Genomic DNA, 26,185 nt, shown 5'->3' with positions numbered 1-26,185 from the left:
AAGAACTCTGGGGTTTTTATACCTTCTTTACATCTTTGTAAAAAGAATGTATGCTTATTTTTCTAAAACACGAAAAGCCATGACCATAGCAGTCAAAGAAGAAATACATGCTTGAAAATTAGTGGAAGCTGCAATCAGATCATGTACAACAGAATTTATAGTTTAAACTAGACACTAAACTTGCACGTGCAGATTTTTTTAGCTAACATTGCCATGCCTTAACCTTGACTCAGAGAAAGGTGAGAAAAACTTCTCTCGATGTTTGAGGACAACATTGTTGTGACTGTCTTGTAGTGTAGTTTTTTGCTGTTTTTTGAAATGCATTCAAATTCATTTCATGAGAACCATCAGTCTAAACGCTGTCAAGCAGTGATGTGGAGGTCTATGGCCTGTTCTGTGGCCTATGTGCCACAGAATTCTTAATTTCTACAGTGATACTGTTACTAGAAATAATGAAGGGACAAGCAAAGAAACCTTGATTTTTAAAGTATATTTACTGTAACATACCTTATTGCAACATCCCCATACCACTGTTTGTATCAGTAAAGAACTTTTATTCTGGATTTTGATACTTCTCCAATGGTTCAATACCTTCATTCTCTTCCAAACCACCATTAGAGAAGATTTTTTTCTTCAGTTAAAAGTTACTGTTGCCTACTAGTGTAACTAGTGACACAAATGTCACTCCTCTTGACCTGCAAAGGGCCCCCCACTCCAGCACTCTACTGCTGCCTCTTGCCCCTGGGCCAAGGGCCCTACACCTAAGATAACCTTTCTGAATATTGCTAGATGCCCTGTTTCCCACCATACCTTCTCTTAGATGCCACCCTTTACCTCCAGAAAGGTTCCAGTAAATCTCTTTTCCAGCTGCAAGTACTGCCTGTAGCCCACTCAGAATAGGCTGCCTCCAGCAGCTCCTATAAACCTTTCCTAAGCACCGATGCACAGAATGCTCAAGTGTGAGACAACATGCTCCTGAAAGAGAGTCGAGTCCTTTGATCCTCATCTTGCTCTGAAGGGTTAAAATAGGAAATGTAAAGTGACTTTATAAAAATGCCTTTGGCATGAAAGCTAAGACCTTTAAAAAAACCTGCGGTGCATGGAGTTCACTTTTCTATAGGGTGGATAGTTAAGGGAGAAAAACAGCTTTGAATACCTATGGCAGTAATTTTAAAATTGACACTTGCCAGGGAAGAAATGCACCAACACCATCATGGAAATCTGATGTAGAAAAAGCTTTTATGTGCCTGTGGTGGAAGTAGGCAAATTTGTCATACCTGCACAGGTGCTCTTGAGGGACCCAAAAGATAGTTGTCAGTCTTGTGTTGGTGAATAACTGCGAAGAGACATGTCTACTTGCTGCCTTGAAAACTAACAGCATTCTGTGTAGTTCTGGGGGAAAATAAGTACTCTCTCCCCCTTCCTGTTCCTGTTACTTTCTGGTGCAGTCAAACACCAGTCTAACTAAATCATCCACCATTTTTGTTCTAGGAATTTCACAGTACTGTTTGGTGACTCTTCCAATAACTTTCTCCAATATAACTTTCATAAAATCATGATATAAGCCGACACAACTCTGAGCAAAGTAACTTCTTAATTTCATCTTCCCTTGCCAAAAAGTTGACAAGATCCAGAGCAAAATAACATTATTTCCGTCTCAACTAATATATGGCCAGACAGGTTCATTTAAAATTTGACAAAATAAGATCGAATCAAATTATTCTCCCCAAGTGCATTGTCTTCTGTTAGTTTGAACATATCTGCAGCAGTTACAGGGATGAGGTTACCTTTTGAGCTCTGAATTTGGAGAGCATGGTGTTTATAAAAATTACTTAAAATTGATCTGTGGACGTCAGAACTGCCAAAACCAATAGGACATCACCTAATTCCCCATGTATTTTGATCTTCGGTGTTTATTTATACTGCTAGGCATGAAACTGGCACTCACAGAAGGGGTAAAGCTGCAGCAATGGAGATTTTGCCTCCTCTCCATTTATCTAATCAAATGCATGAGCAATACAAATGTCCTATCCAGTGCTAGAGCCTAAGGATAGATACCGTCTTTTAGGTACCCTTGTTCCTCAGTGCCTCCAAAGATACAGATGATGAGTTGCCAGGTGCAGCCAATGAATGCTGTTTATTCTAACATGAACATTTATTTTATGGAAGATGATGAGCTTTGACAACAGAAACCAAGCCATCCATTTCCTCTGCCACTTGCTGTTATTCATTATATTGACTTACCCTCTTTATTTTTTACTATCATGTCTTTTGAGTACTGTGACAAGAATGCAATACGATGCAAGCCTTCAAATGCCCTAATGTCCTCTTTCCAAATCAGTGTCTTTTCAGCTGTAATCAGGATTTGGACACACTGAGGTACAGTCTAATGGTTTTTCCCCAAGAATCTACAATAGCAAATATATATTTTGAGAAGCTTTGGTAGCCTCTTGCAGCCTAGATGAAAACAAACTGCTCAGAATGGGCTAGACCAGATCATGTCAGAGGATAGCTGGATGCTTTGGTTCCTCTAATAAAAAAATTAACAAAATACAGATCCCTAATACATTGCATTGTGACAGTTTTACTGCCCGTGCATTCGATCAATGTTTACTTATTTGGGGTAGGCAAAAGCTATTTCCTGTAGCAGGTATTTGCCTTCACTGTGGTAGATACAAATTATATTAACTTTGGCTGAGGAGAAATGTCACATACCTTCTGGTGCGGAATAACAGCCCTGGGAGAGTCAATTCTGGGTGCTGTGGTTGAAACTGGCACTGGACGTTTAGATCTGGGAACAAAAAAAAAACCAAACCCAACAAAAGGAAAAAAGATTAGCAATCTGGAGTCCTATTTTTCAGCTCTAATTTCATGAAAAAATGCTGCTTCACCAGGAGTGAAAGCTAAGCATAGCCTAGCTTTTTTCTTGTCATCATCATGCTTTTTCTACATCCTCATTTACAAAGGTCTTAACTGTGAGAAAAAGTTTGATACAGTTTTTCTGAATGATGAAAAGCCACCAGTTACAGAAGCATCCTCTGACTTGGGAGATCATCCATTTTCCAGTACCTTGTGACAAACTGCATTTTCGTAGATGCCAGTCAGACAGAACTAGATAAATTCAGGTTTGGGCAGCAGTCTGGAAAAAGGGACTTAGAAGTATCTTAAAATGCAGAGACTAAACTATGGTACTGAGGCGTCTCAAGATCAAGTCCTCAAAAGATTACTAGTTAATAGCTTAAACTGTATAGCAACTGCTATAACTTAAACCTCTCTGCAGGAAGAAACATGGGCTTCATTTCAGGCAATTTAGTTTCAAAAGGAGCAGATCACTACTGAATTAACCACGCTCCACTCCAAATGCCTGACTTTCACCTGTGTTGGACAAATACACATATGTGATCATTTAAAAACCAAATATAAAGCCCACAAAAATGCTTTGAAAACACAGTTTGCCCTTTCACCCACCGTGACAAATGCTAACTGAAGCATTCTAAGATGCTCAGGTGTGAAGATATATTTGTGGGAGGTGTTGCAAGAACCTGCATAGTGCCGAACATCCCCCTGAAATTTTCCCAGTACCCATGGGATCACCAGAGAAAATGGAACAAAAAAATGTAAGAGCAGGTAAAAGAATCAGAATTATATAAGTAATAGCCTATTGGCAACCTACGGATCAGGATTATGCCTGGAATTCTCGTCTTTAAAAACTACATTTCAAAATTAGGACAGGTACAAAAATGAAATAAAAATACACCATAACACATACAAATTACAACCATACAAATCAAGCAGAAGTGACCGAGACATTTGGAATTGTTTGCTTTAGAGAGGAGACAAATAAGGGAAGGCATTACAGAGGCCTAGAAAATAATGAATAGTAGAAAAAGGGAAGTAAAGCTACGTTCCTGGACATTAAGTGAAATTGAAAAGACAACACATACAAAATTGATAAAAGCAAACATTTGTTCCTAGAGTACTTGATTAACCTGAGGTAAAATTCATTGTCACAAGACATCATTGAGACTACAAAAATAGCAGGATATCAGAAAGGATTACATATTTATATTTAAAACAAAAACCCCAACAGCTGCTTTAGATTGGATAAAAAAAAAATAAGTAACCGTACAGATTCTCATTTCTCATGGCACAACTTAAAAGACTGATAGTGGAAGGCCTTCTGTGTTGGGTTCATTATTTCCTTACTGAGGGCTGTGTTGCACTTCCCTCTGAAGTGCCTACCAGTGGCATCTATCAGAGACAGAAAGCCGGACAAAAAACTGGGCTCATCCGCAGTGGCAGTCCCTGCACTAATACCTACCTTCACACTGAGCTGTGTATTTAGCTCTAGTTGCCACATATAAAATATTTCCGTAAGCAGGAGTAAACAAATTAAAAAAAAACCTAGGAAAAAGGAGTAATCCTTACAGGAACTGGAAGACTTTCATAAGGAAATTATGCCACTTCGAGAGCTGAAAACAAAGACGATGTAATAGATGCCTAACTGACAACGAGATACTATGAAAATGAGCACCATTTGAGGAGACAATGAAAACTGGCATTTTGTTAAACAATAGGTAATTAAACGCTGAAATACATGACATAAAGTATTCCTGAAACAAGAGGCTAGAAAATTGTATAAGGCACTAACGTTGACACGCACAGTTGGAATATATCACAATATGCTCCCAAAGATATAATTATCTGAGAAATATATACCTTCAAGTTCTAAGAACAAGAGCTAATCACTAACTGCCTAGAATAAACTTTCCTCAGGACAGTTACTAACTGATTTTTCCCTCAGAAGTGAGAACCCTTCTTCCAACCATTTTAGCTCAAAAAGAGAAACAATAAATCACATTCATGCGACATTCACACGTATCATGAAAGTCAGCAAAAAAAGAGAAAGAAAAAAAAAAAAGCAGCCGCAGCCCAGAGTTGCTGAAAATTGTCTGTGACAATTTATGAGCAGACAAAGATTTACGGGGAGATTCTGATCCTCCTTCCACTGGTGTCACTTCTGGGTACAGCCAGTTATTTCTGTGAAGTTACGTGGGGGACCCGGGCATACTCAAGAGCAGAGCAGGGCAGAGCAGACACTGTGTCCCCTCTGCTCTGCTCACCGATCGTGAATTTGAGAGCCAAAGCTGCTCAGCACCGTAAATGTCGTTTGCCACGTACAGAGGTATAGCAAACAACCACACACTGCATGTTTGATGCATAACTGGAAAATATTTGTAGTGCAAAGGAATTTATTTACCAGACTACTCTATCACTTCTGTTGTTTATTGTTCGTCTTTTTCCCCTCACTCAGCTCCTGACCACCAAAGATGATGTTGAAAAGCTCTACTTCTTCCAGGTTACTGATACGCTACATCTGTCATTCACAGTGCTATCCAACCAAGATTTTTATTTCACGCTGACTTCGAGGTTTCAAGATGTTACTTTAAAACAATGATGTTCCTACATAACTCTGCCCTGTATGTTTATAGCTTTGGTATTTAAAAACAGAATGGTGAGGCTTGCTAGATTTAGCAGAGGCTTGCACCAGAGAAAAGGACAGAAGAGATGAAGTCAATTTGTGGAATGAAAGTGTATGCAACTTACAGAATAAAGTGATTATTTACATAAAAGCCATTACTCCTCAGGGAAAAACATCTGCAAGCTCAGGACATTTTTTTTCCCCTCCCTCTTTTGCTAGATGAATCAAAGCCTGCTGCAACACAAGTTTGCTTTTCAAGTGATGATGGTGTTGTTGCAAATCTGTGTGTCCAGGTTTACATTTTAATCCATTGATTGCAAAATTATTTTATTGCAAACACTCAGGGAGTGTACTTGCTTAGTAGGGCTATAAGGAGGATGAAAGTCCAAATTTCACAAATACACTGATAATTTCAGATCTATGTTGAAATGTACCATCAAGATTGTTTTTCTGAAGCAATTACTTTGATTTCTGCTTTTAGACATTTTGTTCTACATTTTCAAAGTTAAAAATGGAAACAAAAACCTCATTTCAAAATGAAAACTCAAAAGAGTTTTAATGATGACCAAATACATCATTCTGGTATTTTTTTAATTCTTTAATTCTCGTTTCCACAGATACACCTCCCCTCTCCCTCAGTACTGGTTCTCTCTCTTAATGAAGTTCAAAAACAGGATGGATGTAGTTTTACAAAGCAGCTCAATTTTGATAGCACTGCTGATATGGCTGTCAAAATTTCTACTTGTTCTCACCTACCTAAATATATCTTTAATTGAAGAGCACTTGACTTCAGTGCTGGTATCTTTGCACTCCCAACAAAGGTTCCTTAGGAGTCATCCGCATTAAGAGGAGCTGCCTACCTAAGGAAGTTCTGCAATGCTTAACATGTTCAGCTTAACATGTGTCCTCAGGGGAGCGCAACCCTGTACTTGCAGAGAAGTGACATGATCTAACAGATAATAGCTCTTTTTCATTTTCATGTGGCTTTTTTATATTTCATATCTTCACCAGTCAGTGTCTATCTTCCTTTTCTAATTCTCAGGATGCAGCTAAAAACCAACCTTTCTTTTCTTACATAAGCTTTTGCTTTCATTTTATTATATGTGAGCACTTATTTGTACTTTTTTGAGCATCTTAATAATTTTGTCTTAATATCTCAACCACTAGAAAATGAAAAAGAGTTAAGTGCATGGAAAGGTAATAAAACAGATTAGATTAGGGTTAGAAATGCTTAGAAAACATTTTACATACTTTACTTATCACCTAATTAAAATGGAGTCGTTCTGAAGTGGAGTGGGTGAGCACATCGCAGGCTGCAAAAGAACAGAGCATGCAGAATTGGGCTTCTGATGATGTATTTGTTTTAATGCAATAATATTCCTGACAATTTAGTGGGAGTGATGGGGAGGGAGGGAAGAGATGTAAAAGGGACAGACTAAATTACTCATGGTTATTAATTTGAGGTGTCCATTTAATAAGTGCTAAGATCAGTAATGTGTCAGTTAAATCTTCAGCTGAACAGTGAAGTAAGTAGCCAAACAGAAGCTGCTTCTTCTAAGTCTTGTGCAGAAAATCTTAAGTCTTATGATACTATGGTTTAACTCTCTAAGCCCTGCCCGGGACATCAGCGAACAGTCTTAGTGACTCCAGTGAGAATCACACAGACAAAACCCTGAACATTTCACAGTACTTCAGATATAACTGCGATCACTTTGAGCTAGGATAAGATCTACTTTCCTTCTCAGGATATCATCTGTGCCTGCAATAAAATTGAGAAATATTTCCATCAGCAGTTTTGTACTCTCTATACCAACAGTGAATGCAAATATCAGCAAGTGGCTGGATGGCTGGTTTGTTAACCATTTCCCTGCATTGTGCCGCACTCAGATTGCAAGAGAGGCAATCACGCTTTCCAGCCCCAGTGTTCATGCCCACAGCAATACATGGACAAAAACTTCTTATGCACAAATGGCACCAACCTAAAGGGAAGCTACTATCAAAAAAAAAAAAAAATCTATGAAGGAGAATTTGGAAGTATGTAATACCTATTTTCCTTTAGAAGGGATCTGAGTCAGGGGTAGCCCCAAACATTATGGGATAGAAAGGGAAAGAAAAAGGAAAGAAGCTGGGAAGCGAAGGGAACTGGAGAGAGTATGCATAAAGCTGAGGTTTTTGAAAAGGAGTACGTATTAAAAAATGTTGGAGAAGCAAATTCCACTCTCCTGGTCTCCTTCTGACCCTTTCTACTTCTGTGGCATCTGCACAGTGCTTGTTGCATCTTCTTTACTCTTCCCCTCCCTCCTGCTGTGCAAAATCCTTCCTTTCTTGAACTGCCCCACATTCTGCCCTCCAGCCTATTCCCTCCTGAATAGAGCAACTGGCTACCAATGCCGCCATTGCCTCTTAGTTGACTCCGTACCAACCCTAAAATTCCTCCATCCCAGCAGCTCCTACAGGCAATGGGGAGGCTCTGCCAGTATCCCTGCAGCTCTGCTCTGTCCGTGACAGTTCTCCAAAGAGTACCAAGCACAGATGCCGAGCACAAGCCTGGCACGCACCCAATGCACATAGCAAGCTTTACACTTAGCCTCCACAGAGCAAGGACACCTTTTTTTCAGGCAGGTTATTTTTCTTGCTGTCCTCTTCTTCCTGTCTTTGCACTATTTTTAAACCATTTCCAAACCTCTCCTCTCCTTATTGCTATCAAAAACTCAGGTAACCCATAAAGAAAGGTAGGTTCATCCTAAGGACATGTCATCCAGCCATAGAACTGGTTTGTGCTGTCATGGATTGAATTTGCATGTAGAGGTGTATCGCCATCAACACTGTTGAAAAAAAAATACATTAATTTATAGCAAATCCATAACTTTGTTTCTAATGAATAAGTGGATCATAAGAATTTGAAAATGAGCTTGCTTTAACGCTGAATTACCAAATAGATCACTCAGTTATACAGTGATTTACTGTAGCTTGCAAAACCTTGTTGACATCACTATATTATCATTCAAATCTCTCTCACAGCTAAGTTGCTTTTTCAAATATGATATTTTACTAGTTTTGCTTGAGACCATTCATCCAAGGATTGTAATCATGATACTACTGACCTGAATTTTTTACGTTAACCCAATCCAAATTCACATTTGACTTCAAATTTCATTATAGGAGTTTCGCTCAGGTTTTCTAGCTATCTATACCAACTCAATTTGAATAGCATAGGATTCACAAGTAGATTTTAAGTAGGCTGAAACAGGATTCTATTGGAGGCAGAATATGGGTTCTTTTTACTTTCTGCTTCTCACTTACATGTTTTCTATGGCTATTACTCATCAGATTAAAGTGTCAGATGTTCCTCTCAAAGCTTGCTTTAAAGTAACAGCAGAAACATTAAGATGAATAGGAATGGTACATTCAGCACAGTGTACTTAAAATATTCAGAAATATGTAAGCAGGTATTGATTATAAATAGGCAGACACTATTCTCACCTCAATAATAAATTAACTAAGTGCAGAATTTGGATTGCCTAGCTCTACAGAATGGTGTTAAAGGAGATATAATAAAAATTATCAGAGAGGGATCAAAGCTTAAATGGTATATAACCTCCAGATATAGTGTCTCACTTGAAATTTCTATGTTCAGCATAGTTATTTATTATTAATGAATTCATTATTATATTGATTATTTATAGTTAGAGATGTTAAAGAGAAATCTATTTAAGGTAAGCATACAAATAAAAAAATAATTCGTCAGTTTAAGAAGAGCAGAAAAAAATGTGGGTTATGAAAGGATCTAATAGTGTAGAACAAAGAGATAGCTATTATTAATAAAGAGCAGAAGAGGCACTGAATAAAGATTCAGTGCTAGCATGTAGCATACCATATCCTGGTCTTGAGATGTGACTCAGTTCTCCGCAGTAAATATCAATCTTGAAGAATCAAGCATCAAAAATATTTATGTAAATTCTTTAGCTGAAAAATATCTGAAGTAAACCCATAGTGATTTCCCCTCTTCCATTCTTCCCTGCCATGCAGATGGTGTACCTGAGACTTAGGCTACCCCCACGCAAGTATCGTCAGGCTCCACTGCAGTCCTGCCTCTCTTGGCTTCTTAACAGCTTCCTTAAGGGTGAGAGCCATTCAGGTGCCGATTTCAGAGCAGCACTGGGGACTGCCGGAGAGCATCACCCTAAGGAGCCAGCTGCAGAATCGGGGAATGACAGCCAAACTTCAAAGATATGATGATTCACAAAAGGATACTACAAAGCTTTGTAACTGCCTTCTGTTGATAAAGGAGTTCAAGTGTTGTCCAAATCCAAACAGATTTCTAACACTATGCAGATGAAGTCTATTTTTCCTCTTGCCACTCAAGTTTTTCTAAAGTCAAAAGCCTAACTCAGGATACTTTGAGCGTCCTGACCACAAATTACTTTATTTAGTTTCCTGAAGCTGTTGATGAAGCATATTTACTTAGCTGGTTTTCCTGTAAATCCTCTTACTTGAGATGTGGACCTCACAGTGTGCCACACAGCTTTTAGAGCATTTATAATTGACGTATATGGGAGGGAAAAATTAGTGAAGATGGATAATTAGATCTTAATTACAGTCTGCCTCACTTAGGCCTTACGTTTTCTGTTTCCAAGCTAAAACACTTCAATGAACTTTCCATTAATGCCTGCAACTGAGAGGCTTTGACTAGAAACGTAACTCTATGTCTTAAGATTGTTAAGTCAAGAAAGTCAGCCAGGACTTGTCAAAAGAATTTGTTTCCTTGAGGTACTCAAGTAGTGTCTGAAGTAGCCATTACAGTACTGCAGAAACACCACAGGGCCAGCCTGTGCCCTGTGCTCAGCGTGGCCGTGCTGCAACAGACACCAGCCAGGGCGAGCACAGGCACAAAGAGGCAGCCAGCCCCTGAACGTGCTTAAAGACAGGCAAAACAGACCTTGGTGTGTCTCTGCTCTTGCTGTAAGAAACAGCGGGGCCACCAAGGATTAAGATTTTGCGAAAAAAGAATGAGGCCTGACAGCTTTTGTAGTGGCTGGTGGGCAAGAAACACCGGAGTAAAAAGGATCCAAAGGAAACTACGAACCTCACATGTACAAATGATGCATTACGAGATTGATCTATTAAAGCCTTAGTTTTTTCTCCTCGATTGAACAATTCCTCATTCCACTTATTAAAAATACTGTATCATCCCTTCCAATTAGCTTCAAGTGTGTAATCTACATTTTGATATGTCCACACTTAAGCTCATCAGTGTCAATCAATAAGAAAAGGTCCCAGCCCCAATACATTGTGACCTTCTTGGCTACTGTAACATTTTGGGTAAGGTATCAACTTCCTCATTGCAGAATGCAACCAGTAACTATTTGTCTGAAAGCTTACAACTGTCATGCGTATTTAGTAAATTGTGTCAGCCCACTGACTCTGGTGGGATGTGCCCGCGATACCGATCTTGACCTTTCCATGGTGAGTGCAACACAATATGTGATAGGATATACATGGAGATCATCTTTAGCTCATCCAGAGAATATTTATCAGACAAATAAAACGATGATTTTTAACCTCACCTCTAAGCTGGTATTCTGGGGGGAAAAAAAGTGATATGCACTCCGAGAACAGTTCTAATCCCTAAGTAGAATCTTATTGTAATGAAAACTTCATTGCCCTTTAAGCCTTGGCATATATCCAGTTTCCAGGCTCTTTTCTAAAACTAACAAGGACACTTTATGCAGTGAGTGTAAATAGCAGTCCACGCAATTAAATTGCTCATGTAAGGAATATATTTATATTTATTGCAGCGACTGACATTGATATTTTATTTCATTCTCCATGGAAAAAGCTGCTCATTAATTTTAACAGCATTAAATGTTGCTGCTCAGACAGTAACTGACAGCCCTGTCCAAAGGCTAGCCTGACATCTTTTAACAAATCCTGCTGTCCTCTCATACCTGCGCACAGAGACAACTGGGCATGCAATGGGGTTCACCTCTATTTCACAAGGAGTGAGGGAGGACCACCTCTCAGCTCGCATGGTAACCTCCCTAACCCACTAGTAGGACACGTCGTTTTTAATGCTTTGAGTACACAGCAGCATCAGAAATTCAGGGACGAAACCTTGGATATTGGAGGCAGATGGATCTCAAAAGTTCTAGAGTCATACAGCTAAGCAAAATTAACTAGTATCACATGTCACATCCACTATTAGTGTTGCTCTCCTTTTTATAGTAATCTGCTTAAAATTTTGAATTTATACACATTAGGATTCAGTAAAGCCCGTAAACAGCTGTTTGACTACTCTGCTTTTCTTACCTATCCAAAGGTAGATTTTGTAATAACTCTCCTGAGTACAGGTACAGGCTGCTACCTACAGACTAACGTGCTCACTGAGTGAATTGTGGAGGGCTCCAACACAGACTGTCCTCATGGTCACAGATCTCAGTACTCCATGGAGTCTAGACCATAATTATTCCAGTGAACATCACATGGAATATCTAACATTGCACCAGCTTTGAATTTATTTCTTTCTGATATTTAGCCAGTATTTTCTTTATTTAACCTTTAAATTCTGCTGAGAATCATACTGGCATATTTAAACATGATTTCTGTAGAACTCAAGGGAATGAACTAAAGGACAAACCTTCATTAAAAATTTTTTTCTTTTTATACTCTGATTTTTCTAAGTGTCATCTAATTTCAGGCTATATCTCTATGGCAATATGAACACATTTGTACTTGAAATTATGAGGAGTCCATAATTTCTAGTGAAATGTTATCAAATATTGTGTCAGAAATAATGCGGCCAACAGGACTAGGGAAGTAATTGTCCCCTTGTACTCAGCACTGGTGAGGCCGCACCTCAAATACTGTGTTCAGTTTTGAGCCCCTCACTGCAAGAAGGACACTGAGGTGCTGGAGCGTGTCCAGAGAAGGGCAACGAAGCTGGTGAGGGGTCTGGAGCGCAAGTCTTATGAGGAGCGGCTGAGGGAACTGGGGTTGTTTAGTCTGGAGAAGAGGAGGCTGAGGGGAGACCTTATCGCTCTCTACAGCTACCTGACAGGGGGTTGTAGTGAGGTGGGTGTTGGTCTCTTCTCCTAAGTAAGAAGCGACAGGACAAGAGGAAACAGCCTCAAGTTGCACCAGGAGAAGTTTAGATTAGATATTGGGAAAATTTTTTTCACCAAAAGGGTTGTCAAGCATTGGAACAGGCTGCCCAGGGAAGTGGTTGAGTCACCATCCCTGGAGGTGTTTAAAAGACAGGTAGACGTGGTGCTTAGGGACGTGGTTTAGTGGTGGACTTGGCAGTGCTAGGTTAATGGTTGGACTTTATGAACTTAAGTCTTTTCCAACCTAAATGATTCTATGATTCTAAATGCAAATGGCACATTTTGTCAACACTTAAGGCTGAGCTGTTAAATACACTGTTCTCATAGGAGGCAGGCATTCATATCCTTAATCCAGTCTGACATGGTCACAACCATCTCACTTCTGCACCCAGTAATTCAGAGATCCTTACTGGGGTCTTGATGTGGCCCCTTTTCCCTAAACTTAAGTGCTGCTATGCTGGCTATTGATTCCCAGGTGGGACTCCTGAGTAAAAATGTTGCTGTAGCCTCATCCAAGGAACAGTCATTTGGTATTGGGCATTCAGTTCTCATAGTTTTAAGACTACAGTCAGAAAGGCAGGACCAACCAGGAAAAGCTTAGTCACTCCAAGAATGGATTTCAGGAGATATATTCACAGTGCTGAACACGAACACTAGCAAATTATCACTAGCATTAGTCATTACTGTTCCTTTCAAGGAAAAAAAAAAAAGCCCACATTCATATGGGCTCAGATTCTACCTCCAGTATGTAAACAGTCCCTGAATGAAAACATCAGTAGTCTGATGAATGTAATGGGATCAAAGAAGGGCAAAAAATTCCAAATACTTTTTTTTCATTTTCTGTTTGTTCTTACTAATCATCTCCTACAATGCTTTTAGGAAATGTTTCTACAGAACAGTCTGAATACCTCTATTTCAGACCATGCTTTCATCAATATTGTTTATATAGTTTTAATTTACTCTTAAACTGGGATAGATACCCTCTTCTAATTCTTCTGAGCATAAATGCAGCCTAAATCTGGCTCTGATTTAAAACATGCCCATCAGCAGACCTAAAACATGCACAGAATTGGTTACTATTCACAGCTTTAGACAAAAGAAAGCAGTTTACAGTAACCACTGAATTCCCCTTGCTTGCAGTTTGCTGTCACCACATGCTTTATTTATAGTAGGCCTGAAATAAATACTGCAGGATCAGCCATCTTTTGGTGCTGCACAAGAAAGGAAAGCTATTAAATATTTACCGTAAGTCTCTCACAGCTTTGCCTCTGACACTTTCCCTTTCACTGGAGGAAAGGATTACTTAGCTCATGATTTTCCAGCAAAAGACGGTTGACTGTGGCTAGCTGGAAGTGAATGGTAGCATCATTGGCATGCCCTGGCTGGGGAGGCTGTGCCAATGCACACCAGGCACAGAAAGTCTGCACCGCCTCCCGGTCCTCCCCAGCAGCACAGGGTGACGCCACGCAGGAGTCTTAGAGTGTCACAGGAATGTTTGTGCTAGCAGAATGAGGTACACTCATGTTACACCACTTTCCAAAACTAAGCCAGTACATTTGGTGAATCCTTTCCAAAGGGGCTGATCAGATTCCTTGAGTTAAGATCAAATGGATGTTGTGGATCCTCCGGTGAAATGTGTTGACAAATAATATTGCACTTTTGTGCATTGCATTTACTGTGAATTTAAAAAAGAAACCCATTTGTATGAAATAAAAATAGATTTTTGCATGCACTGTGAACTGAATGTAGAATTTATCGTCCTACTGAATGCTGTAGGACGATAAGTTTATGGCCTGGTATCTGTGGGACAGCCAGCCAAAGATGAACTTTGACTGGCTCAGAACTAAAATGCCTGGGGGCAGCTGTGTAGCTCAAGTAACTGATGAGAAACTGATACTGAAAAAATGACTGAGAACTAAACTCCAGGAGGTCACAAAAAGTTTAAAAGCAAAGCAATGTCTTTTTCCACCACAACTGAGGTTATTATAGAGTATGATCATAGTCCTCCATAGCATTGTCTAGCAGAAGTAGCACCAATGTCCCGCAATACATCCACAGTAATGTAGGTTTCTAAGGAACAAGCTGCATCTATATAGGTATCATTCATAGGTATCTAACGTTTCAGAGTATCATCCTTGTCTGCCTGAATACTATCATGCCTCACAGAGTTCTACTGGGTAATAGTGCACAGTGCCAAAGGAATTTCTTTCCTCCTCCCTTCACTGCTGCTCTCTTCTGCAGCAAAAGAGAATTCACTTCCTAGCTGTAGATGTATTCTTTTGTCTTCTAAACCAAAGGAAGCAGAGCTGGTCTGGAGGGTCTCATACCTTTCCACACCACTGGTCACAGGTCTGTTTCTCCAGGAAAGGTCTACATACTTCAACTCCCTACCACTTGGCTGTGTGCATCCTTTAACTTCCCAAAAGCAGCACAGGGAGGCATGCTGCAGGCTCTGGAGAACTAGGCAGCCAGAGATTGAAAATGAGCAGTCAGAAAATGCAGCGTTTCACTCAAGCCAGTAGCAAGAAAAGTTCTGGCTGCCTGATCAAACCTCTGGCATAGCTGGCGAGACCTCCATGCTAATTTTGTGGTTGCATGTGAAAACATAGCCTGGGTGAGGTGATGAGAACAAATTTAACAGGGAGTCTAGGGAAGGAAGCTGTCAGAAAAAAACTTGACACCCACAAATTCCTGAACCCGTAATGAGCTATCTACATGACTGAAACATGGAGAATTCCACTCAGGCCAGCGCTGCACACTAAGCACTCACTGAAGGGCTATGTTAGTGTGCCTTGAGCAGTGCAGATTGATGGTACTTGAAGAAAGACATAAGTTTGTTACAGCCAGAGAAGTGCAGACTCTCATTGTTTAGGCAGGCAAGTACAAATGGGCATTCTTAATGCTCCCCTTCTGCTACATTTGACATCTTGCAATTTGATGCCCTGCACAAATGCTGACACCATGTACAGCTTTTCTTGACAGCCAAATAAAAAATAACCAGTTCCCCACCCTGAAAAAGAAACTCCACAGGGAACTTAGGTGTGATAATAGAAGTGAGTAGCAGCAAACACTTTCTGAACTGTCAGGTTATAAACAATGCTCATGAAACCTTCATGGCCAGGATCAATAAAAGGAAAGGCCATCGCTCTTGAGAGCCAAGAGCCATTAGAAAAATAAAAAGCTTTCTGTCTCAGGGCATTTATGTCTAGATTTCATGTTCCACTGCTTCTTCCATGGCCTTATAGACTAAACAAGCAAGTTCAACTTCTACTTCCAGTGCTGCAACAGCAAACAGCCACAGATTGCCTGGTAAGGCATTCCATGACCTTGAAACATATTCTGTGGAGCCACGTGACTGACTTCATATATATGTCCAAGATCATCAAAATTTGGTTAAGTTTTTCCATCACAACAGTTAATTTCCTAATGCACATACATTCTTTTTCCATTTGAAAGGATTTCCAATGTTTCCAAACTTTTATGCAAATTAGATTACTAAGCATACCCATCTCTATGATCTTCATGGAAACTAGCTTTGTTTTTCCATAGTAGTAGAACACTCCACTCCAGTTTCATTGCTTACAAGCCATGTCTAAAAAAAGTAAAAATTATCTCTTAGTACAGCCATTTTCCTGGTAACCAAGTCCCAGGAGATTTTGTCTTTCTCCTGTTTTGTTCTTATTTGGTTGAAAATTACTATTACTAGTGACTGCTCCCATATTTTTCATGTTAACTATTCTCCTTCTTACCAATACAATCTTTGTAAATGTTTTTTTTGTTGAAAAAAGGTGTATTTCATTGTAAATTTTGGGCAGGTGACCAAACTGCCACAATCTTTTTGTACTTAGGTAAATTAGCCTATCAGTGCCTAGGAAAAATGATTTTTCAAGGTGAGATTAATCTAACTTCCCAAATATTGTGGAGATGCCTTTTGTTCAAGACATTGGGATACTGGGTCTTTAATAGGGTTCTATGCATACATCAGCTGGCTGAGATCACACGCTGATAGGGTTTAGCTTGTATAAATACTGAATTGTGCACAGGGAAAGCCAGCTTAATGCCTCTGAGCACAACTCTCTGAATAGCCCCATATCATCTAAGAAACAACACTATTAAAAAAATTCTTACGTTTCAGTGTCTGTCATTTGTTTTTCCCATATAAGTCTAGTGAGGCTGAGTGGGTCACCAATGCAAACTAATAGCTCACACTGAGAAGCAACTGTCATACTGAAGAGGAGATTCTAGGAATTGTATAAGGTTAGAGCAAATGCATCATCTGTGAAAGTTCTTTGTTAGCGAGTGAGAAGCTGTCTGACCTATTTGTGCTTAACAGTATTTGATTTGTGCCATTTTTCTTCTTTTTGAAATGGATCTTAACTCACCTACATCTATTATCTATGCAAGCACATTTTAGTCTGTGGAACACTCCATTACTGTTTACTTTGGCTGTTCATTATGCACATAAATTGATTAACTGAATCAAATACTATTGTTTTGGAACCAAAGAGACAAGGCAAGCCTCAAAAAACCAAAACAAACAATAGATAGAGCAGGAAAGCAATAAATAATGATACTTCCACTAGAATTATGTGGACAAAGAATAATGAATACCACAACAAATAAAGTATTTTCAGACTGCCAAAGCTTTAAGAAAAACTAACAATTACTTCAATCATTCAAAAATAAATACGCTGTCCTGGATGCTGCAAAACATTTTTTTTTTTTTTTTTTAAATTATGTGGCTACCGGAGTTGCTGGTGGTGTAATTTAGAGGTCAGCAAGTACAAAAGCACAACAATTACTCACATGAAATATCCCTGCCAACACTTGATCAAAATTACGGGTTTTAAATGACTTGCATCTGTGACATGTATTAGGTTAATCTGTTCTTGTTAGTCACAGATTTGGGAATCCTTCCTCTGTGTGGCAGGAGAGCTGATGGTTTGTAGTTTTAAATGCCAGATGATAGAGGCAGCCACTGGACCACTTTTCAGGTCCAATATTCAGGAAAATTAACTCCAAGTGTGCAAAAAGTCAAAGCACAGTAAGAAACATTTTCTCTCAATATAAAAACACAAGGATGCAATAGAAAAGCAGATGGAAGTTCTAAAATAAATTATAAGAAAGGATTTTCTTTAATTTTCAAATACAAAATAATCCAGAACAAAGTAAATATTTTTTTAAAAGATATAATAAATATATTATCACCAGCATTCATTATAGCGGAGCAAAAAGAGGCTGGAGTGGAATTCAACTACAGGCATCAAGATAGTGCCCCATCTTCCCTCAACAATTTTGGACGACCATTTTCTTCTGGCTTCTGATATAAAGCCCATTTAATCACATTTAGGATTAGGCTCCTGGTATCTGTTTAATTTTGGCTGAAAATCTTGCCTAAGCACACTAGAGGCACACATGCATAGCATACAAGGTGGCAGAAATTATTCCATGCATCTCCCTACTTCCCTTGCATTCACTGAAACAGCTAGACCTTTGAGAAAAATCTCAAAAAAATCTGGAAAATCTGAAGAGCTTCAATTTAAAATCTTTTCCAAGAAATATAAAAGTTATACATTTCCAGGAAATATATGTCTACCCAGTGCTCCCACAGAACCTAACAAATACGTTGCAATTTTATTAGCATCTTTCTACTTCGGGTATTTATTTTATACGTTCTCTGGAACACCCACTTAAAGACAAACTTGAGAGTTAAAGCCATGTGGGAAATTCAGCCATACATTTTGCTTTAGAGTACTCTGCTCTGTTTTGGAAACCTCAGCTAAAGATCTTTTTCCCTTAGGTGTTAGTCTCTTCCTGATACTGCTTAGCTCTACTGCACATTCATGTATGAGATTTTCTGGCATATTCTCAGAAATTGTACTTCCACGTTATAACCTGCTTTCTGTACCAATCTTTGCATAGCCTGTGTGAAAATCATCTTCTCCACAACGCAATAAATATAGCAGTTACTTTGCTTTATATAATTATGGAGCTTTAAATATTAATGCAACTATGACAGAAAATCTCTGTGCAAACTTATCTGACTTGAGAACAAGTTTCTTAGAAAGCAAGCAACATTAACCCTGAAAAGTTAAGAGAACTGTTATGTGAAGACATTCTGCTTTCTCAATGGCAAGACAACTTTTATCACATCTGTGAGAAAGTCTGTCTAGAGTACTCATTCATAAATTGACCAAACAAAACTGTGTATTGTCCACATGGGAATAAGCAAAAGACAAAATAAATCCAACAGTGATGTTTAACAGAAGCCTGAATGGATATGGAATTACACCTGTATTCAACGGGCTAAATTCAACACAGATATACTCACGTTAGCTTATCAACCTTACTGAATTCTATAAGAATCCATCCCGATTTCTACAAGAATCAGAAATTTTCGCTTTCCATCTCCTATCTGTGCCATGAACACTTCAAATCAATGTAACAGGCAAAGATAAAACTCCTATAACTGTTAGTTACAGGTTTCATAGGATGCCCTTAGGAATGCAAAAACTTTAACTTATATCAACATACTTCTGAAGAGTGAGGCTCAGGTTGTGGCTGGCTGACTTGATCTTGTTCTGGGCCTCTAAGTGGGTCATGCTGTCAGTATTGACTCCATCAATGGCTACCACAAGGTCCCCTTGGTTCATCTGTGACTGTGCTGCCTTGCTGCCAGGGGTGATCTGTGTGGGGAAAAAAGAAAGGAAAAAAAGTCATATCAGGTTAAGTCATTCTGTGCACAAAGCACTTGCAGAGAATTTGCCCAGAATTACAATAAGGAACAGATACAGCAATAGCTGTAGCTATTATTGTATGGGTGGAACAACAAAATTTATGGAAATTAAACAAACTCAAAGTTAATTCACATTTCTGCAGAGGTCCAGAACTATGTCTACTTGTCATTACTGCCATTTGTGGAGGTTAAGCCCAATGGAGTGGTTCCCTTACCACATATTATCTCCTCCTCAGGGGGATAATTATCATTATTTATATTGGAGTAGTATATAGAGACATTATTCAGAAGCAGAAAACTAATAAACCACTATCTGCTGCATGATTTTATTGTATTTTTCCTCCTAAAAGCCATTTTTCCTGCATTAATTCATTATATTGAACAGAAAATGAATGTGTGTGAGGGGCCTTGGACATGCTTTGCTTCATTTACAGCAAGCTTTATAGGAAATCATTCTGCTTAACCTTACCCACATACAACTATAGCTCCATTACCAAGACAGATCACTACATACCAGAAATGAGCTCATCAACCCTTTGGACCTGCCACTCCAAAGACAGTCCAGCACTTTTAGATATAAGAAGCCACAATGCTTCAACTACAAACCCAACTACTGAGACAACAGTTCGGGTTGTTTATTATAGCATCACATTTTGCTAGCCACAGATGCCTTGTGGACTGCATCTTCTCCAAACGGACAGTATCCTGACCTCAGTTTTACACAGCCCTCTCAGCTTGCATCTGGATGACATTGATACATTACAGCTACTTAATGAAACTTGACTCCATTAGGGAACTCCAACTAAAACAGAAGAGCCTTCACATACCATCAGCCAGCCAAATTTTAGCAAGCACATCAGAGTAGTCCTCTGCTCTCAGAACTCAGCACTTAAAGAGTACAGACATAAGCTATAGGTCTTTGCTCTTATTTTTAGATACTCACTTCTAAAAAAACACCACAGATAATCTAAAATGCTGTAACAAAGGCTGCAGTCAACATCTCTGTTCCTCCAGCACAGTGAACATAAAAGAAAGTTGTGTCTGATTACAAGCCAAAATTCCCTTGTGAATTCAGCCACGCTGAAACCAAAATCCAACACAAATCCAAACGCTTTTCCTCATCAGATGTGAAGTGTAATTCCTTAACCTGCCTTCCCTAATATGACCTCAAAACACTTAAAAAATATGTACATACTCAAACCAAAATAGTAATTCTAAAACAATTCCCTAGACTACTTGTTTGTGCTCTTCCACTAGCAAAAACAAAGGAAAAAAAGGAAAAAAAAACCCAAAAACTTTCTTAATGCCCCATTAAAGGGGATCAGTATTGGGGCTGACAGTCTAACTGACAGTGTAGTCTGGCAATGGGAGTTGCCAATATACTGGAACACAAGCTCTAGTCTCAGGGTGCTAGAGCACAGCACCCTGAATACTTGAAGACTCTACTTAAAAAGAGAGATTACTTTGGAATTAAGCACTGTAAATAACAACCCAAATCTGATCTGACTGGAAGAGACAGCTTTCTATACCTTTTCATTAGTGATAAAAGCAGTAAGATTTCTTTGTTTTCCGAGTGAAGGACAGACACAGATACAATCCTGTGAATTAGAGAGTTGCCTGATAATGGCAGTGCCATTCCTTGATGTATTTTCTGGTGTTAAGGAACTGAGGGGTGGGGAAAATACTTCATGGTAGTTTCAGTGATGGAGTTTTATTCTGCGGTCTAATGCACACTCATAGGAAGAGATTAGTAGAAACGAGAGATTCATATTACAAGCATAGTTTTCCTAATCTATTATACAAACATTAGACTTGCCTTGTCTGAAGCAGAATTTAAAAGTCTAAAAAGAATATGGATTATTTGCATACCCACATGTACTTGTACAGTTAGTGAAAGACCTTTCCCTGCTCAGTCCCTCAAATATGTCAAGAAACAAAATCTGCAATAAGATAAGAGGCCAGAAAAAACGGGAACAAAAGCCAAACTCAGATAAATCAGTCAGTGAGACTTGAATTCATCAAGTAGGACACTTCTCAGAGTTTCTCAGTTTATCCTTTTTCTCTATGAACATAAACTGTTTGCCAGTCAGGCAGATACCAAGGCTTGAACCTTCTGGATAAAGATTTTTTTAATAATCTTCACACATCACTTTTCTAAGGCACCACTTTTTACCTCCTCAGGAAACATGTAAGTTCTTGCCACAAAGCATTAATTGTGCAATGCTGATACTTACAGTCTCCAGACAGCTGGTTTCAAATGCTGGGAACTCCCCCTTTTGCTCATGAAGAACAAAGAGTAGTTTTTGAACATCAATACAGTTACTGAAAGTCAAATTTCTGCCCTAATTTTGTAATTCTTATTTAACACATACATCTTTCCTTCCACTCCCCAGTGATTCTTCAAACAAACATATGCAGAGAAGCAGAGCTTCCACAGAAAGGATAAAGAAGTCTAGGTCTGGGACTAGTTTAAGATACCTCTAACATATTGACTTCCCCTTCAGTTCTTCTGATTTCTGCTTTTTCAAGCTCCAAATTTAAATGTTATGTCTTAAAATAAAGATACAGCAGGTCACTACAACTGTCCTAAAATTAAAGTCAAATTTAGAGGGAGGCGATGGTTATACTAGTGACCTGATTTCACTTACTCTAGTGGGTATTTTCTGTCTAACACTACCTAAACAAAAAATTCTTGGTATCTTGGAATTTATGATTCACGTAAGTTTCTAACTATGGCCATTGCAGCACCCTTTCTGAGGAAAACAGCTACAGGAGAACCATATGGGGAAAGCTAAGGAAACGGTCTCAATCATGGCTTATCAGCCAGTGTTCCTTTATTTGAAAAGGAAATATCCCCTTCGAAAGGGATTTGTAGGCATCTCTTCAGCCAAGTAACAGTAACAAATCCTGGGCTGGTTCCATCATACAGCACTACCTTTCCAATTTCCATTTCAGGGGCCAGTACTTCACTTTACCTCTAAAATTCAGCTTATCCTAGCTTCACAGACAGCAAGATTCACAAGTATAACAGACAGGTCTAGTTTGTGGTATCTGTAGTTCAGAATCATAATAAGTATCAGTACAAAATTGCTTCTTCCCCCGGCCTTCCCACTGGCTAAGAGCACGCTATGTAGATTATTTGATTCTGTAGAGCTTTCTACAGAAGGCATTATTAAAAGTCTGGACGCATAATCTGTATAAAACATTCAAATCAAAGTACAAAATTACACTTATTTTAGCTAGAAGCTAACAGGCCTCTGTGAGGCTTCGAGTGAGCCCACAGCGTGCGTTTACAGCAGACATAGAGAACACTCAGTATTTGTTGGGGACAAAATACCAGCGTACAGACGGCAATACAGGACAGCCAGATCTAAGTGTCAAGGCACATTCAAGACTATCTTGTTCTCATTTTTAAAGATCCAGCAGAAAGGCATGAAATGCAAGGTATTTATCTGTTGGCGCTTTCCTTTGAAAATTCATCTCTGATCTCTAAATATTTACTAAATATAATCACAAACAGAATATCTCACTGCGTCTTCGTGAAATATTTAGGGATTATTTTCCATGTAAAAAGGTTTTTAAAAAAATATTTTTTAAATGAAGGGTGAATGCTAATTAACCCTTGGAATTAGACTGCAAATCCAGATCTGTCTACACAGTAAGTTCTAGTTTGCTCTCATCTCAGCCTCTCTTCCAATAACAGAAGCAGAGAAACATAGTACTGTCTAGGCCAAATATGCCAAATACGCATTTTTCCATTTGACCGCCAATGTTTTTTTTTCTTAAAACATCTCAGGGCAAGGTCTAGACAGGACTATTTCGGAAGACCTTTGTCTTAACTCACTTGCTCTGGATTACAAAGTAGCCTTCAGATGCTAGATATTGCAAACGCCTTTAAGGCTGCGGTGAGATCTGCACCAGAGATTTAAGATACAGCTATTTCTGTCAACTGATTTACAAAATCCAAGCCAGGGCACCACTGACAGTAAGATCTCATTTTAATAGTATTTCTCCAGCGCCTCAAACCCAAGCACAGACTTTGCCTTGAAAAGCCAACCATCGTTCACCTCTCTCAGAAAAGCAGAGGAACACTTGCAGCTTCAGAGGTGTGAATCTTCAGCCCTCGCAAACGGCCTACAAGGCAGATACCTGACTTGCAGTAAATAACCCCAGAGTAAAGCAAGTAGGCAGGCTGGAAGTACCACACGTTGCTTCCAGAGTACTACAGAGAATTCTTACTACGCTCTGTCGTGAGCAGAGCTGTACACTGGGCGAATATATAGTACGACAGCTATGCCCTAAAGAGTAAGTCTGCACCGGATGCAGAGTAACTACTACTTGCAGGGGCTCTAGCAGGCGGCACGCGAAGTGCTGCTGCCGCGCCTCCTCGGCGGAGAGCCGCGCGCATGCCCGCCGCAGCCCCCTCAGCTGCACTGCGGAGGGGAAGGGGCAGGGGCAGGCAGCAGGCGAGTGGCTGAGCGTTTACACAGGTACGTGTTCATACTAATGAGAATGCCTGGATAAGCAGATGGATGGACACAACTTTCCTACCCCAAGGAACTCCTAATTTACAAGACAGACAAAAATACACAGGGAGGCCTATACAACTGAGAAAGTGTTAATACGGCAGCTCGCAGCGTTAGCCAGGGCCTCTTCTTTTTCCAGGACCTGAGCTATGCCTGACCCCTTCCTGACTCCAACCCCCAAATCAACAAGTTATTCTTTCCTCTTATTTAAAAGCAACATTTCAGAGAATCAAGTATTCACTAACACTAGAAATATGCTTAACCACTGGGCATGAATACCCTCACCTCTTCAGGACCTCTGGGGCAGAAGAAAAAATTAAAAGAAAATGTTCCTTTCCATAGTCAGAAAGGCCAGAAATGAGACAGGACATAAGCTATCACTTACCAGAGACTATAATACACTATTACAAGAAAAAGAATGGACAGACAGTGAGGATCACTAGAAAATAAAATGTGTTCCCTTTATGAAAAAAACAGCATTTAAATCTCTCTCTGTTAAATTTTCGCAAGTGGGTTTTATATAGATGCTTCCAACAAACCTTCATAGGGTTTCTGAGCACCAGGGCTCACAATGCCTGGGAATGGCAGCAAAACTTTTTCTTTTTATGCATAGGAGCATGACCTACTGAAAGGAGGAGAGACATGCTTGGAGATCCCACCGCAGAACGGTTACATTGAACTGCTGAATGCCTATGTGAATCCAAGTAGTTATCTCTGGACTGGAGGCATCAGTTCCTCCCCCATTGTGAGCAGGTTAATTGAGGAAATGTAGATTATCGTTTCCTAAATGAGTCACTTTCCATCCCTGTCCCCACAATAAACATGCAACAGCTCCAACGGGAAAATCATGGGTCCTCTTAGAAACTAGAAGACAATTCTGGACAAGAAAAAACAGCAAAGAAAAGGAATAAAACCCACTGGGATAAGTCATCAGGCAGAAATTCACCATTTCATTCAACACATTGCCAGAAGGCATAAAACAAGAACACAGAAAAAAATAGCCTAGATAACCTAAACCATAGAGCAAACACCACTGCCTTTGATGGAGGCTTTTATACCTTTCAGTGTCAGATGGGATTGCTGAGCAAGACCAATTAGATGTGAAGAGAGAGGACTATAGGAAACTGGAAATCAAAATCCTTGCAGTATCACCAACCAAACCTAAAGAAAATTCCCTTTTTGCAGCTACCATTTTCCTGAAGCATATGTCTCATTGTTTTCAATTTACTACCAGGTTTTACTTTTTTTTCTTCCTTTCTGTTTTCTAATGAGACAACAAAACCTGCCTTAAATGAACACTCATGGCATCTGCAAAATATGCCACTGGCACCTTGAAGAGCTTGCTTTTATATTAAACAGAGCTGAGCTGGCAAGCTGTAGAGACACTCTGAAGTGGCCTCTCAGGCTATGCTTCATCTGCAGTTAGGAAGGGAGATTACAATACATGTGAGAACACCCAAAATAGCTTTAATCTACCTTGCTTGGCTACCAGGCGGCACAATGCCACAGCAGCACAGAGGCTTTGTGGGACAGCCAGTCAAGCACTTACAGTTCAGGACACTCTGTGCTGAAACCTGTACTGCAAGAGCAGAAAGGGCTACTGGCGCTTGAGCTATCCAGCTTACCTCAGTCTTGGGTATGCCAGGCCATGTTGGACCAAGACGACCTCCATCAACACCAGTAATTTTCCTCCTATTTAATGCCTTTCCAAGGCTGCTGTGCATGCACAATATATAGGCTCTTCAAGGAAGACAGAGAGCTAGCCAAGCTAAGTAGATCCAGGTGATGAAAATAAGCCAACTGTAAAAGATTTTCAGCTGGGAAATGAAAGGAAGCATATAGGCAATGCTTCAGGGATTGCTTTAGGCAAGGCTTTGGGGGATTTTTTGAGCGAGTGTGAATGTTCCTATCCCTGGTTGGAAGGAAGATCATTCTGTTCCCTACCTCAACTCCATGTTAGCGGATTGAAAAATTTTCAATCCTTTGTTAAGAAATAAAGGACATTTTAGACTTTTCAGCTTAGCCTGTTAGAAGCATGACTAGAGTATATACACCAACTATACAGATGATAGTAAAAACATGGATGTGGCTTTTTAATAGGATGTGTTGGCATAGCTAGAAGACTATACAGCACTCTAAATCTTGTATGGTATGACTAATAGTAATCTCTCTTCTCCCAGTCTTCATCTAAAAATAGCTGTTAGATCTATTCACTCTAGTCTCAGTTTAACATCACGTACTGCGCTGAGATAGCGTGTGCTACGTATCTCGCAGAAATGAAATGGAAGCAGAGAGGCAAGTCATATAATAATAGACTTTGTTTTGTTACAATAACAGT

The 26,185-nt window shown here is 39.5% G+C and overlaps 1 protein-coding gene across 1 annotated transcript in view; it reads right to left on the bottom strand.

The window, feature by feature from the left end:
- Window positions 1-26,185, bottom strand: part of LDB3 (LIM domain binding 3) — a 116,825-nt gene that overhangs the window by 66,300 nt on the left and 24,340 nt on the right. Inside the window, exons 2-3 of the mRNA XM_010285230.1 lie at window positions 19,120-19,271; window positions 2,716-2,791 (exon numbers count right to left, since the gene is read on the bottom strand). Coding sequence (XP_010283532.1) covers window positions 2,716-2,791; window positions 19,120-19,271 — 228 coding nt within the window. The remainder of the gene's footprint in view (window positions 1-2,715; window positions 2,792-19,119; window positions 19,272-26,185) is intronic.

Source organism: Phaethon lepturus, unplaced genomic scaffold, assembly GCF_000687285.1.
Source record: "Phaethon lepturus isolate BGI_N335 unplaced genomic scaffold, ASM68728v1 scaffold38000, whole genome shotgun sequence".
NCBI classification, from domain to species: Eukaryota; Metazoa; Chordata; class Aves; order Phaethontiformes; family Phaethontidae; genus Phaethon; species Phaethon lepturus.
Note: the sequence above shows the minus strand (reverse complement) of the source record. Positions and strands in the feature narration are given on the sequence as shown.